A 14,560-nucleotide genomic window follows, 5' to 3' on the forward strand; every position below is an offset into this window, starting at 1 on the left:
AGGTAATTGCTAATGACAGCTTCAGTAGAGGGGAGAAAAACAAATGTAATATTCTATACTATTTGGGTTTTCTACCCCCCCAAGGAGGCCAAATAACAGGAATCATATAGCCAAGTTATTCAAATACATACAAATCTGATGGAAAAGGATTTTTCTATTATAGAAAACTCTTTGCTAATAAGTATATATGTGAACAACATGAATAGTAACACTTTCCTTAGTAATATCTACTTAAAATGGTGTCTAAAAACACTCACTTGCCTACTTACTTGGATACCTATTAGAGCCTAACAGATACTCAATAAATACTTTAAGTGAATTTATTATTAAGTCTGTGAAAATAGACAGAATTTCCAAAATTGTAAAACACGGAGACAATACCATTCAGTATATTTATATACCCAATGCTTATATGACAGGCACTGAGGAAACATGAAAAAAAGGTTCCTCATGCTCTTGGCAAAGGGAGCCCATGTTAGGAACAAATTTAGCTCCCTACCCCGAGCCCAGGGATAAAACATCAGGTCTACTAGAAGATGGCCTCTCTTACCAGTTTTCCAGTGGATAAGGATCTTGATAACACTGGAAGTATCTGTCTGAGCAAGTTTTTAGGTGACTTTACAGATCAGCAATAGCAAAAAGGGGAACAGAGGACTTATATTTGCATTGTGATACGTTCATGTCTTAAATTATAAGCCAAAATATTGTTGGTACAAATATCCCTGCTCACACAGTGAAAGGTTAATCAAAAGCCCGTAAAATAAAATGATAAAACTAAAGCTAAATACTTGATTAAAAAACAAAAAGAATCACAATAAAAACTCAAGATCATTTGCACCCCAAACTAAGCACCCTTCCTGAATACTGTAGGAATCCGTATTCTGCATATGACATGTGACAAGCTTTGCAATGGTGCCAAGTTTTCCAGGACAAAATTCCTGGGAGAAAAAGGTATTAGACACCACAGTAAACTCTAATATGGTTCTAGTTTTATGTTATGAATACCATATTTTAGTAAACCTTAGTAATTCACTTTGTACATTATTAATAAGTAACCCTCAGGCCTATGTAAGTAGGAACAAGTGCGAAGCAATAAGAACTAAAAAAAAAAAAAGGAGCTGCATTTCCCATGAGGAGGGATAGGACAGGAACCATATTTTGAGAATCACTTCATTAAGGGAACACAGGAGAGGAAACAATTTTTCATGAGGTAGGGGGTAAGAAAAAACCTAACACTGATACATTAAACTATGAGGTAATAATATACTTGGCTGAATAAGGTATTACAAACCTTCTATTTGAGTTGTATAGACCCATGAAATTATGCCTGGAAACTGTAATTTCAAGTAATAAGAAAGCTATGTGCAAGGTTCTTTTCTTAATAAACTTAAGGAGTACATCAATTCGTTGCTATTTCAAATGTATTCTCAGTTTCAGAAGTTCAGAAACAAAGGGGAATATTCTCTAAGAGCCCACCATTATTTACCTGAGTTAGCCTTATATATTTGCCATTTATCTATAGTTACTGCTTTTACATATTTAACCAGCAACCACACCCTTTTGGAAAGAACAGATTTGTATGTTTTTTTCTAGTGATAGAGGTTGGCAAGAAAACTATTTCAAAAGCTGACTTACTTGAATAGATAACCCAAAGAGAAAAATACTATTTTGCACTTCTAAAAGTTGTAAAAGTCTCCTCCTAAAAGTTGTGACACAAGTTTTGGCATTTACTACTTCCTGACCATTCTGTTTTTCAATTTTTTAATCTGAATACCAGGGAAAAACTACCCAAATTCAATGGCAAATGCCTTGAAAATGCCAAAAGCTTGCAGAGAAGCTAAATCTATGGTTTACTATCTCCAAATAACTCTTCTGAAATAGATTACTGGTTCCATTGTGTTTCCCATTTGTGGTATATTGACTTCCCACTTACTTTTGCAATACTGTGACTATCACATCCTACTTTACAAGGATCCCGCTACCAAATACAGATGATTTCCAATTTAGTGTAATAGTAATTACCATCCTCAAGAATTCCTAGTATTTTCTCCAAACTATGCAGATTGAGTACCAAATGAAGTTGTATTTTAAAGGATGCAAAGGGATTTCTCACTTCATTATAACAAATTGGTTCATTATTAGGGAAAGTACATACAATTTTTGATAGACTGAATTAAGCTCCTAAGTTGAAACAGACTGTTGTAAATGAACTTCAGGAACACACAATTGTTCTTGCCAAAACACACTTCAGATTTGTAGGTTTTTCTCCCTATTCACTATAGAATAACGCACTATTATACAAAATGCTAAGTTTTTATTTCCGCTTGATACTTGCTAAACGAAAAGTTATTTTGCTGACAAAGCAGAAGAAGTCCACATAGAGTATGCTGGAACGCTTCCTATAATCAAGTTTAAAATAATCATTGAGTACAGAAACAACGAAAAGCTTGTAAAAAAAAAAAAAGCAAAAAGCAGGACACAGAAAGACGTTAAACAGTTAAGCAGTAGGTCAGGACAACAAGTATCCTGGGAAATCAGAGAGCTTACAAAAATCACCATAGTGATTTTTTAAAAAAGACCCATGGCATATAAGATTAGAAAAACAAGAAATTCAGACCATCTTAAAAAAAAACCTACTTCACAAATCACAAATAAATTACCTAATATTTGGAAAACCAGCTCTCATAAATGCCACCAACCAAACATTAGTGATATGTCACACATGGAAACAAGTATCTTACATTAATAATATCATAGAGGGGTCTACAAAGCAAAGGGGTCTACAAAGATGTCATCCCAGGAAATGCAAACTGTACATAAGGTCAAAAACAGAAAGAACCACTGTGGAAGAAAAATTTAAAAGCAATCTCAAATGTGCCTCACATATAGTCTGGGGCTACCACAACAAAGCCCAATATTCGTGGAGGAAAAAAGGCAGTCTCTTTACAAACCAAACTGAAGGAAGAAGCATGAAATTCACTACCTGTAGATATCCAAAAGCCATGAATATATACATTGGAAAAAGGGTGAAGAGGTTTATAATATTGAGATCAAATTGCTTGGAGGAAAATTTCGGCTGTCAGGGAAAAAAAATTCCTGAAGGAAAAGATTATATTATAGTGCAAACTCTTGCCAGCACCATTGGAAGTTCAAAGCAAATTAAAGCAACAACTGAAAACCCTTCCACCCCCATCTAAGCAGGGTTTGAAATCATGGGTTTAGAGTATAATAAGAAGCTGTGAACCTTGAAGCTTGCTGTACAATATGGCTCCCAGCACTCCATAGGTGATAGACAACAACTGTATTAATGCTAACCCCTTCCATCTACATACCACTTTACAGTTTAGAAAGTGCCTTCACTTTTATTCCTCAACAGCAACCCAATTGGTGGTAGAATCACAACACCTAACTGTCACACAGCTTGCAGTTTGTACTTTCCACATGCTGCGTTGGTTTTTTTTTTTTTTTACAGAAGAGACTTAAGGAGGTTAAGTCACTTCACTAAGCACAAACAGATGGTAGGTGAGGGCCCTGGAAAACTGCGGGACTCTACCCAGTCCGTAATAGACATTTCCAACCCTTAAAAGTTCAAAGTACAACACTGCAGAGGGAGCAACCTCACTCAGAGAGCTGTACAACACAGGACCTCAGAGTCTCAGCTGACCATCTCTGCCTTGGTCTCCCTCCTCAAAGACGAGGAAAGTGAGGCAACAGGCAACGACAAATGCCTAATTTGGAGTCACGCAGGGGCTGCTGTGGGATGGACTCCCCCCACCCTACCCAGGCACTACTAAGCCCAGAAGTAGCCGAATCCTGTGTCTGGGACACCTGGTTGGTCTCCAGAGAGAAGAAAAAGCTCTTGCCATTCCGGTTTCCCTCGCACCAGTCCTCACTCGGACTTTCCTCTGGATGGGGGTGTCTTCCCACAATCACCCAGAAACTCCCTCTCCCCAAGATCCTTACCCACTTTGCAGCTCCGGCCTCCGCAGTAGGAGAATCCGCTAGCTCTGGCTCCCACCTCTAGCCCCTCTCTCTCGACCCCAGGGCGTTTCTAAATCTCACTGGGGGAGATCTGCCTCGCACCCGGGCCACCTAAACCGCAAACTCCACAAAAGGAAGCGTTCTCTCATCTACCCTTGCTGCCCCAGGCACCCCTGAGGAGCACCCCTCAATGCCAGGGGCCTCCCCAGGAGATACCTGCCTCTCACCTGGGCCCCGTTAGCTGCAGCCTCCTTCCAGAAGGGCGACCTGCAAGAACCTCCTCTGGTGAACAACCCCCCAAGGGGGGAACACCCTCCTCCAGGAACCTCTTCAGACGCCCTAAGCGCGGGCCTAGGTGGAGAACCTCCTGGCTGTTTCCCAGGATCTGCCCACCGCCACCCCTCTCCCGGGCCCTTTCTGGAGCCGGCTCCGGCCCCAGTCCGGTCTGCCCGCCCCGGGCTCAAGCGGCTGTTTCCCTCCCTCACAGTCGTCCCCAGCCCTCGGATTCCCTCCCGCTCCGCGTGCCCAAGGGGACTTCCCAGAGCAGTGTGGCCGGGCTGCGGCACTGACTTTCTCTAGATCCCGGGCCCACCGGAGGGAGGGGGCGGCGGCGGCGGCACGACTCCTTTGTGACAGGTCCAAGAGAGCGGTAAAGATGGACGCGAGGCCACAGCGCTACCATTACGCGCTGGGCCCACCCCCGCTTCGTACCGCCCTGGCCCTCCCTCAGTCCCCTAGGAAACGCCCCTTCCTCGGTGGCAAGCCCTCCCATGAATAGCCAATCATCCATCAGGGATTGCGTCACGTGACCCTACTGGCCAGCCCGCCCCCCAGGCGAGAGCTGGCCAATCGTCTTGCCGGGCTGTGAACGGCCCAATCAAGTCTCCCCGGCTCCCTTTCCGGGCACCGGATTTCCATCGGGCTCCGGGGGAGGAAGAGACCTGCGGATTGGGTCTCGCCGCCGGAAGCGGGGCGGAACTGTGTTGTGGCGGTGAGGAAGAGGAAGCCCTAAAGGGTCAAAGGGAATACAAAAGCAAAGGCTATTTTCTTTCTTTTCTTTCCCGCCCCCCTTCCTTTCCTTCTTCCTTTCTTTCTTTCTTTCTTTTTTTTTTTTTTGAGAGCGGTCGGCTTTGCGCTGGCGGTTTGGGGCGGGCGCCGCCGAGGTGAGGGAGTCTCGCCTCCCGCGCGCTAGTAGGTGAGTGAGGCCTGGGTCCTGGCCTGGCGGCGAAACCTGGGCTCTAGCCTCTTCGCTGAAGAGATGGGGAGCTGCGGCTGATGTTAGGGTCAGGGACAGGCCTGTTCTCAGTCCATGCACGCGCCCAGTGTCCTGAGTCGCCAGAGCCCGGGGTCTTGCGGGGCCCAGCCTGAGGGGAGCCGAGGGAGCCCATGGGAAAGCATCTTGGTCGTGGGGAGAAGCTCCCCCGACCCTTTCAAGTGGGCCCAGGACTGCCAGGCCTCTGTCGGTTTTCTCCCCTTTTCTGCTAGGTGGGACCACCCAGGCCTCAAGTGAAGAGCCGGCTCTGTTCCAGAGGTCTTGGAACAGCTCAGGCTACTCAGGAGATGTGGGCACTCCTGGTTGGAAATGGTTGAATCCCAGAATGTAAGTGCAGGACGGAGAACACATTTATCATGTGCCGTGTACCACTTGCTGTGCCAAGAGCATTTTCTTCTAATAGAAAACAAGCCAGCTGGCCCGTTTTGCAGAAAACGTAAGGAATTAAGACCGAAACTTGAAGCGTCTTGAGAGTTGGTTGCCCTTGTGAATGTCAGTGGACACAGAAAAAGGGGAGACCTACTCGTACATAGCAGTGGTCAGCGGAAAAACAGATTTCCTGCGGCCCTTTTAAAACGCAGATTCTCGGACCCCCAGGTAGTCCAACTGGGTAGGTCAGGAGTGGGACCCAGGAAGCCAAGTGCTTGCTTGGTGACCAGAATTCCCAATGACCTCTTGGGGCCAACTGTGAGATAAGATTTGTCCATTCTTCAGTTTGGTTTATTGATGTTTGTTTCCACAGGGACACCATGAAACGTTTTAGAGAACACCCTTCTGAAATCCTTGAAAGGAATCAGTGTGCAGACTCCTTTTTGATGCAAGAAATTGAGCTGAGATAAAGACATCTTTTATAGTCTTTCAGACAGAATCTGAGATGAGCTGTGAATGATTTGTAAGAGTCTGAAAGTAGAGGCTGCTGGAATATCTTTCTCAGCTGAAGTCTTAATGCCTTTACCCTATGGGGAAATTCTTTATGGTTGTAAGACAGGAAGAATTGTCAACACCTTTTAGCTGATTATCACTCTTCACTTTCACCTGCCAAGAATCTTGCTGTTTGGTTAAAGTCGAGGTGCTCTTTCAGAAATAGAAAACCACATATCTGGTAAATGAAGTAATTTAAGTGTACGGTTCAGCAATAGGCCCAGTCATAGTGTAATTATGCCTTTGTGGCAGCTAAGTTAAGCAATTTCCATGTGTTCACTGTTAGTCACCTTTTGAACATACTTTATTTTCATTCTTAAATATGTTCTGTTTCATTCTTTATTATAGGTGTTTTTAAGATTGGTCTTTGTCGTTGGTTTTCTGCATTTTCAGTATGATGTAGGCAATTTGTTTGGTATTTATTAGACTTCTTGAATCTGGAGTAGTGTCTTTCATTAGTTCTGTAACCATTTTATATTCATATATTGCTTCTTCTCCATTGGCTGTTTCTTTACTGATTTAACATAAACCTTTTCACTGTATTCTCTATGTCTCTTTACTCCCTGTTTTTCTATATTATAGTTTGGATAATTTGTTTATTAATTGTCAGTTATTGACAATCTCTTATTAAACTCATCCACTGAAACCTTTTTTTTTTTTTTTTTTGAGACAGAGTCTCACTCTGTTGCCTGGGCTAGAGTGCCCTGGCGTCAGCCTAGCTCACAGCAACCTCAAACTCCTGGGCTCAAGTGATCCTCCTGCCTCAGCCTCCCGAGTAGCTGGGACTACAGGCATGCGCCACCATGCCCGGCTAGTTTTTTCTATATATATTTTTGGCTGTCCATATAATTTCTTTCTATTTTTGGTAGAGACGGGGTCTCACTCTTGCTCAGGCTGGTCTTGAACTCCTGAGCTCAAAAATCCGCTCGCCTCGGCCTCCCAGAGTGCTAGGATTACAGGCGTGAGCCACCGTGCTGGGCCCACTGAAATCTTAAATTTAGTTATTGTGTTTTTTTAGTTACTGAAGTTCTATTTGGTTTATGCCATTGTTGTGCAGTTTCTTATTCTCTGCTGTTAATTTTGAGGCTTGATTTTTATTTCTTTAAACATGATAAGCATAGTTTTATAATCTCTTATGTTTAATTCCACTTTCTGAGTTTCCATGGGGTCTGTTTCTGTTGTCCAGTATTCCTGCTGCACCTTTACCTTTCTTTGTGGTACCAGATTAAGATACAAAGGGAGAAGGAGATGGTTCAGACTCCGCACTGTGGATGGGCTCCTGGCTTTGGTTTGTTTCTGTTGCCTCATAAAGGCACTAAACTGCAGCTTTTAGGTCAGAGAAGTCCTCAGTATGAAATCCACTTTGCATATTGGGCTTAATTTCTGGTTTTCACCTTCTCCTAGATTTTGTCCAAATTCTTTGCTATCCTGTTAGCTTTATTTTGTTGTTTAAGAATTATGTTTTTAAAAATTTGCAGCTTTTTTAGCATAGAGGTGGAAGATTGATTGGTCTCAATTACCTAGCCCACTATTTCCAGAAATGAAAGCCCCCTTTATTCTGTTTTTGGAATGTGAAATTTGTGTGACTTCTGGCACTCTTAAGTTAAAGATATACCTGAAATTTCATATACCTGAAATTTATACCACTTTTCACAGCCTCTATCAAAATTAAGTTTCTCTGATGCTTTTATGCTAGTCTTCTTTTTCTGAACTCGTTAGTGCTTAGTATCTACTCTTAAGGCATTTAACCTGCTTTTCCTTAAATTGCTCATGTGCCAACTATGAGAGTGGAAAGCCTAGTAGGTGCTTATGGCGTGGGTGGAGGAGAAAGATTTCTCATGCAGAGATTAGGATATTTAAAAGTAAAAAGTTTATTTTATCCTTTAGAAGGACAGAGAGTAAGAGTGGAAGAGAGAGGGGAAATGGGGGGAAGAGAGCAGGGAGACAGCACGGTCTCGCAAAGAAAGAGGAGGGGGTACCAGCAGTGAGGTGAAGTGGCTTGCTGATTTTATGGGGACAAAGAGAAAGGAAAAAAAATAGTGATTATTGTTTGCTGAAACCGAAGCAGCTGTGGAGTAATTAGCAGACAGCTGTGAGGCGTCAGGTCGTCCATCTTTCTTGCTTTTTCTCTGCTGCTGGAGACTTGGTTATCTCTGAAATGTAGTCAGGCTTATTGCAGGGGATGGGATTTTGCCCCTAAGATATGGTTTTGGGCAGGAAACTGAGGCCTGGAGTTAGCTCCCCTGCTGTCCATCCTGGGGCTTCTCCGGAACACCTTGAGGCTATAGAAACATTCTAAAGGCCTTGAGCTGATGAATGTAAAGAGATTTACATTTCCTTCCTGTCTGTTGGGGTCCTTTCAGATGTTTGTGAAAGGGAACCCTGCAGGGTGCCTGCTGGCTAGCTAGAGCACAGAGTAGGGAGAGCTCATGATTGATCCTTAGATGTTATCAGGAAATTGCCGGATTAGATATTTTCCTGTTATTTCGGCAAGGTCACCTCTTTCACCAACCTTATCTCTTTTACTAAATGAGTGCAAGTTCCTCACTTGGCCTGTTTTGTACCTAGCACTGTACCTTGCACACAAAAGGTTCTCTGTAAAGATTTGCTTCCAACCCCCGCCCCCCAAACTGAATTAGTTGGCAGTGTACAGTTAGCGTAACGCAAAACCTTTTTTTAAAGAGATGTGAGTCTTGCTATGTTGCCCAGGCTAGCCTCTAACTCCTGGGCTCGAGCAGTTCTCCGTCTCAGCCTTCTGACTAGTTGGGATCACAGGCGCCCACCAGCACACCAGCTACCTTTTTTTATTTCTTATTTTTATTTCACAGCAGAATGTAAAGGCTAATACTTTATTTACTATTATTTTTTTAAGTTTGCTTTTAGAGTGTGGAGTTACATCAGGTTGAGGAGAGGGCGGATGGAGTATGATTTGGTGTGTGGGTTAGGTTCTGAAGCTATCCCAGATGGCAAAATAGTGTAAATCAAAGCTACCCTTGAAAATCTCTTAGGGAGGCACCATTTTGGATGTAGGAATACAAGCATTGCAAAATTACAACATGGCCAGTGTGATATTGTGAAATTTATATTTGGTCTTCTTTCCTGTCTCCTGCCATTCAACTCCTAAAACCCTTGGAATCTCTAAAGTGCTAATTTGTCTTTCTGTATGTTAATGAGCAGATTGATGGCTGGCTGCCCCTATGTAGCTTCAGGATGAGGGCCGGTTACTGGAAAGACTCGGGCAGGATTTAAAGGTTGGGACTTTCAGTCTCCCACCACAACCTCTGGATGGAGGAGAGGGGCTGAAGGTCGAGTAGGTCGCCAGTGGCCAGTGATTTAATTGGCTGTATCTAAGTAACGAAGCTTCCATAAGAATCCAAAAAGATTGGATTTGAAGAGCTTCCGGATAGGGGAACATGTGGAGGTTCCTGAAGGGTGGTGTGCCTGTAGAGAGCCTGGAAGCTCCATTCCCCTTCCCACACGCCTTGCTATATGCATCTCTTCATCTGTAGCCCTTATAATATCCTTCATGATAAACTGATAAACGTTAAGTAAAATGTTTCTCTGAGTTCTGTGAGCCACTCTAGCAAATTAATGAAACCCAAAGAGGGAGTAGTGGGAACCTTGATGTTAGCTAATTGGTCAGGCACACAGGTGAAACAGCCTGCAGCTTGTGATGGGTATTTAAAATGGGGGGCAATTTTGCAGAATTGAGCCCTCAACTTGTGGGATCTGATGCTATCACCTGGTCCATAGTGTCAGAATTGAATTGAATCAGCTGCAAATTGGTTGATTGCTTGAAACAACTCCCCCGCCCCGGCTCCCCCCAGAGTGTTCTGTGTTCCTTGTTGAGTGAGAGGGATAGGTAAAGTATTTTGGTTTGGTTTTTTTTCCTTATATCCTCAGTCAGGTTTTCTTCCAGCTTTGGGGAAAAAAACTGCTGTTTATCTTCCTAGGAGCCCCAAATGAAGTAATTGGTTTGCATTTAGGAGTCATTAATATGTAAAAAGTACAACTAATGTTAGAATCATCCATATTGAGAGAGGTGTTTATATTCTGAGAGGTACATGTGAAATGGGGAACTGAGGGTCAGCTAAGGGAACCGATATTTACATTAGTTCTCTATTTTTTTTCTTCCAGTGTGAATAAATGAATTCAAGATAAACTCACATATGATGACACATTGCTCTTGTACTATGGAAAGATATATATATTAACTTTTTTTTTTTTTTTTTGAGACAGAGGCTTGCTCTGTTGCCTGAGCTAGAGTGCCATGGCGGTAGCCTAGTTCACAGCAACCTCAAACTCCTGGACTTGAGCAATCCTCCTGCCTCAGCCTCTGGAGTTGCTGTAACTACAGGCGTGCACCACCACGCCTGGCTAATTTTTTCTATTTTTAGTATAGACGTGGTCTCACTCTTTCTCAGGCTGGTCTCAAACTCCTGAGCTCAAGCCATCTTCCCACCTCTGCCTCCCAGAGTGCTAGGATTACAGGTGTGAACCATCTCGCCCGGCCTATGTTTTAACTTATTGCATGTGTTTCTTAGATGCCTAGGTTACTACAAATTGCTCCTTATGATAAACATTTTAAATATGGATTAAGGCCTGGTGTGGTGGCGGCTCATTTCTGTAATCCCAGCACTTTGGAAGGCCAAGGTGTGGAGATGAGGAGGTGGGAGGATTACTTGAGGCCAGGAGAGCAGCTTGGGCAACATAATGAGACCTCATCCCTACAAAACATAAAAAATATTAGCCAGGTGTGGCAGTGCATGCCTGTAGTCCCAGCTACTCAGGAGGCTGAGGCAGGAGGATCACTAGAGCCCAGCAGTTCAAGGTTACAGTGAGCTATGATAATGCCACTGCACCTAGGCGACAGAGGGAGACCCTGTTTATATTTTTAAAAAAGTAGATTAAATTGCTTATTCTGTAGTCTTTTAGATTCTTTTAGTTGCCTTTGCTACTGGAGTATGTTAAATAAGCCTCAGTATTAGAAGAGTGACTACTTTGTCTAGTAATAAGTACTAACAGAGTGCTCTCTGTTAGTAGTTGTCATTCTCTGAAGAAGTTTTATAATAGAGGAAAAGTTGGCTTGGTCCAAATTACTGTATCTTGGTAGAAGTGCCTTCTGGCCAGAAAGCAGTCTTTATTTGGAATATAGTTGAGTTAACCATATGGCAAATTCCTCTTAGTTGCTGTCCTGGATTTTGAAATACAATATGACTTGAATATCAGGGTAAAAAACGTTGGGAAGCAATAATGTGTATTTATAGACAAAATGAAATGGCTTGGGCTATTGTTTTTGGTACTCAAAGTGAAGCCTTAGAACACTGTAACACAGAAATCTGATTCTCCCTGGTGTATTTTTACATGTACAGTGTATCTAATTTTAGAATTAGGAGGGTATGGTGGCCAGTGATGTAAACGCTTAAGTAGTCTGCCATCACAAAATTCAGTTCCATAGGAATCCAGATCTCAGTAACTTGTATCATGGCACTAGCTAACTGTAGTCATTTTTCAAGCCAGGGATAGCAATTATTCAGGGGGCAGCAATGTAAGTTTTGTATTTAAAAATTGTACAGTGTGCTATATAAGACACTGAACCCATTTTGTCTCATCACCTTGGAAATTAAATACCACAGTCTTCAGTGTAAACACAGTAGTGAGTGTTTAACAGTTAATTTTGCCTTGAAATATAAGAACTTTGTTTTCTTGGCTGTCAAGCAAATTTGAAAACCATGTTCTTTATTTGTGCCAGTTTGAAACTTTTAAGTTTGGACAAAGTAATTTTGTTATGGTTTTGGTTTTCCATGAATGCCCTATTTGAAGAACTTAAATAATCCTTTTAAAAATAATGTAATGTGGCCGGGCACGGTGGCTCACGCCTGTAATCCTAGCACTCTGGGAGGCTGAGGCAGGTGGATCGTTTGAGCTCAGGAGTTCGAGACCAGCCTGAGCAAGAGCGAGACCCTGTCTCTACTAAAAATAGAAAGAAATTATATGGACAGGTAAAAATATACATAGAAAAATTAGCCGGGCATGGTGGCGCATGCCTGTAGTCCCAGCTACTCGGGAGACTGAGGCAGGAGGATCACTTGAGCCCAGGAGTTTGAGGTTGCTGTGAGCTAGGCTGACGCCACGGCACTCTAGCCCGGGCAAAAAGAGTGACACTCTGTCTCAAAAAAAAAAAAAAAATAATGTAATGTTAAGTTTGATAATTAAAGTTGAGTCATCTTTAAAAAAAGCTATGTGAGTAAAGGAAAGTTGACAGCATTTACTGTTTCTAAAATTGAACACAGTGAGGACAAAATAAGCATTCCCAATGTAAATTCTCTGCATTCCTGCATGGATCTTGACACATCTCCATGACCCTGTGTTGTTTGTCTTTTGTTTTGTTTTTAATTATTCTAGCAAACAAAAGGGAAAAATAAGAGACTTGTGAAAATTTACCACTTGCAGGTAGGTAAGTTGCAGGTACTTCATCTTCCTATTGCAGGATAAACAGCCAGTGAATATTTGACACTTCAAAGAAAAATGCTTTGTGCAGCACATACTAGTTTCTCAGTATAATAATCAGTTGAAATTAAAGGAAAGTAGCAAAAGTTACTCTTGAAAGAGCATATCAATTATATAATATAGTGAAAGATTTAATTTTTGATCCTTTGTTTCCTACTGCAATGTCCCTATGGGACATTGAATCTTCATGTTTGATGGCTAACATTCTCTGTACCATACATTGAACAGTACCCAGGAATAATCATGTGAGGGCATTCTTCCCTGCTCAGATTCTTTAAATTCTTTAAATTCTCATGGTTGGTTTATTCAGTAAGTGTTTATTATATACCTAATGTATGTCAGATGCTATGCTAATGAGCACTGTGAATAAAAAGAGCTGTTAGAATAGTTGTAAATGATAGAACACAATGGATGTGGGCTGTGGTAGACTTACCAATGGCTGTAGCAGGAACACAAGGGAAGGAAGTGTGTATCAACTACTCTAGGAGGTGTTGGAAAGCTTCGTAAAGGAGGTGGTCTTCGATCTGATTCTGGGAAGGTGGAGCAGGAGTTTGCTTGGAGTGAAGAGGAAGCAGGGCATTCCTGGCAGAGGGAACAGCCTGGGCAAAGCCACACATAGAGGTGAGACACAGTATACTGTGAGTGGTTCATTATGGCTTGCAAGCAGTGTGCCCGGACAGATTGAGAAAGGTAGGGGAGAAGTAAGATGGGGTCATGGAGAATCGTGCAAATGGAAATGGACTCTCCTCTAGGCAGGTTTTGTTCCTCAGGGAACTTTTGGCAAAGTCTCAAGACTTTTTATTTATTTATTTTTTTACAGCTGGTGTGGCTGAATGGATGCTGCTGGCATCGCATCTAGTGGATAGAGGCCAGGAATGCTGCTAAACAGCCTACAATGCACAGGACAGACTACACCATAGAATTATCTGGCACAAAATGTCAGTAGTACTGAGAAATCTGCCCTAGAGATACTAGGGAGTCTTTGGAACATTTTAAGTGGGACAGTAGCTATTAGAGTTGCCTGACGCTGGCGAGGATGAATTGAAAGGGGCTATAATAGAAACAGGGAGGCTAATGGAATGCTATTGCGGGTAGTCTCTGCAAGATGAAGCCCTGAAAAGAAGGAATTAGAAAGGATGGGATACTTTCCTCAAAAAAAAAAAAAAGAAGAAGAAAAGAAGATAGATTAAAAAGAGGTTACTGTGAGGTAGAAACAACAGAACTTGGTGGGGTGTAAGGAAATAAAGAGGAAGAAGGAGTCTAAGTACATGTCCAGGTTTCCAGCCTGGGAAAATGGATTGATCCATATTTGTGCTCTTCAGTACTGCCTCCTACCTATGTTATTCCCTTTGGTAATTTATCATATACACTATTATCTGGTATAACTAGTGCAAGAGTATTAAGTCTTAAAGTTTGTTTCTTTTATACACCTCATAGACTCCAGCACAGTGTTGGACATGTGGAGTTCAGCACAGTTTTGAATTTGTTTAAATTGAACTAGATGCCACGGTTCCCACCCTAACAGAACAACTTATAAAGTAAAACAGTAAAGTAGAGAACCACACAAAGGGAAAATGTGTATGTATTAATACAAATTTGGAAATTACGAAGTGAAATGTGTATGTGTTTCCTAATTTCTCATTGTTTGTATGTAAAATATTTTGATTGGTTATTTATGTCACTGATTTACTCCCCCCACATCCCCACTCCTTGAGTATAGATAGTATTTCTCTCACTCTTATAGCCTGTCCAGAGCTCAGCATAGTTGTTTGTAGTTAACAGCAAACCTTTCAAAGCATTTTTAATCGTGTGCCAAACACTGTGCTGAGTGCTTTGCCTGAGTTATCTTGTTTATCCTCACAGAAGCTTTATGTT

At 42.2% G+C, this 14,560-nt stretch overlaps 2 protein-coding genes across 8 annotated transcripts in view; one reads left to right on the plus strand and one right to left on the minus strand.

Annotated features, from left to right (window-relative positions):
* RSPRY1 (ring finger and SPRY domain containing 1) overlaps positions 1-4,712 on the minus strand; it is a 36,939-nt gene extending 32,227 nt beyond the window's left edge. The window contains exons 1-2 of one of the 4 annotated variants that reach the window (XM_045533658.1): positions 4,209-4,520; positions 3,964-4,104 (exon numbers count right to left, since the gene is read on the minus strand). The gene's annotated coding sequence lies outside the window, so the exon portion shown is untranslated. Of the gene's footprint in view, positions 1-3,963 lie in introns of all 4 variants that reach the window. The other 3 variants (XM_045533656.1, XM_045533655.1, XM_045533654.1) reach the window with 3 other exon arrangements.
* A 205-nt stretch (positions 4,713-4,917) lies between these two features.
* The window catches only part of PSME3IP1 (proteasome activator subunit 3 interacting protein 1), a 33,166-nt gene continuing 23,523 nt past the window's right edge, over positions 4,918-14,560 (plus strand). Inside the window, exons 1-2 of one of the 4 annotated variants that reach the window (XM_045533662.1) lie at positions 4,979-5,176; positions 5,467-5,581. Coding sequence is in view for 1 of the 4 variants with exons in the window: in XM_045533661.1 (XP_045389617.1) it covers positions 13,581-13,623 (43 nt within the window). In the remaining 3 variants the exon portion in view is untranslated. The other 3 variants (XM_045533664.1, XM_045533663.1, XM_045533661.1) reach the window with 3 other exon arrangements.

The sequence above is a fragment of the Lemur catta genome, chromosome 20 (assembly GCF_020740605.2).
Source record: "Lemur catta isolate mLemCat1 chromosome 20, mLemCat1.pri, whole genome shotgun sequence".
NCBI classification, from domain to species: domain Eukaryota; kingdom Metazoa; phylum Chordata; class Mammalia; order Primates; family Lemuridae; genus Lemur; species Lemur catta.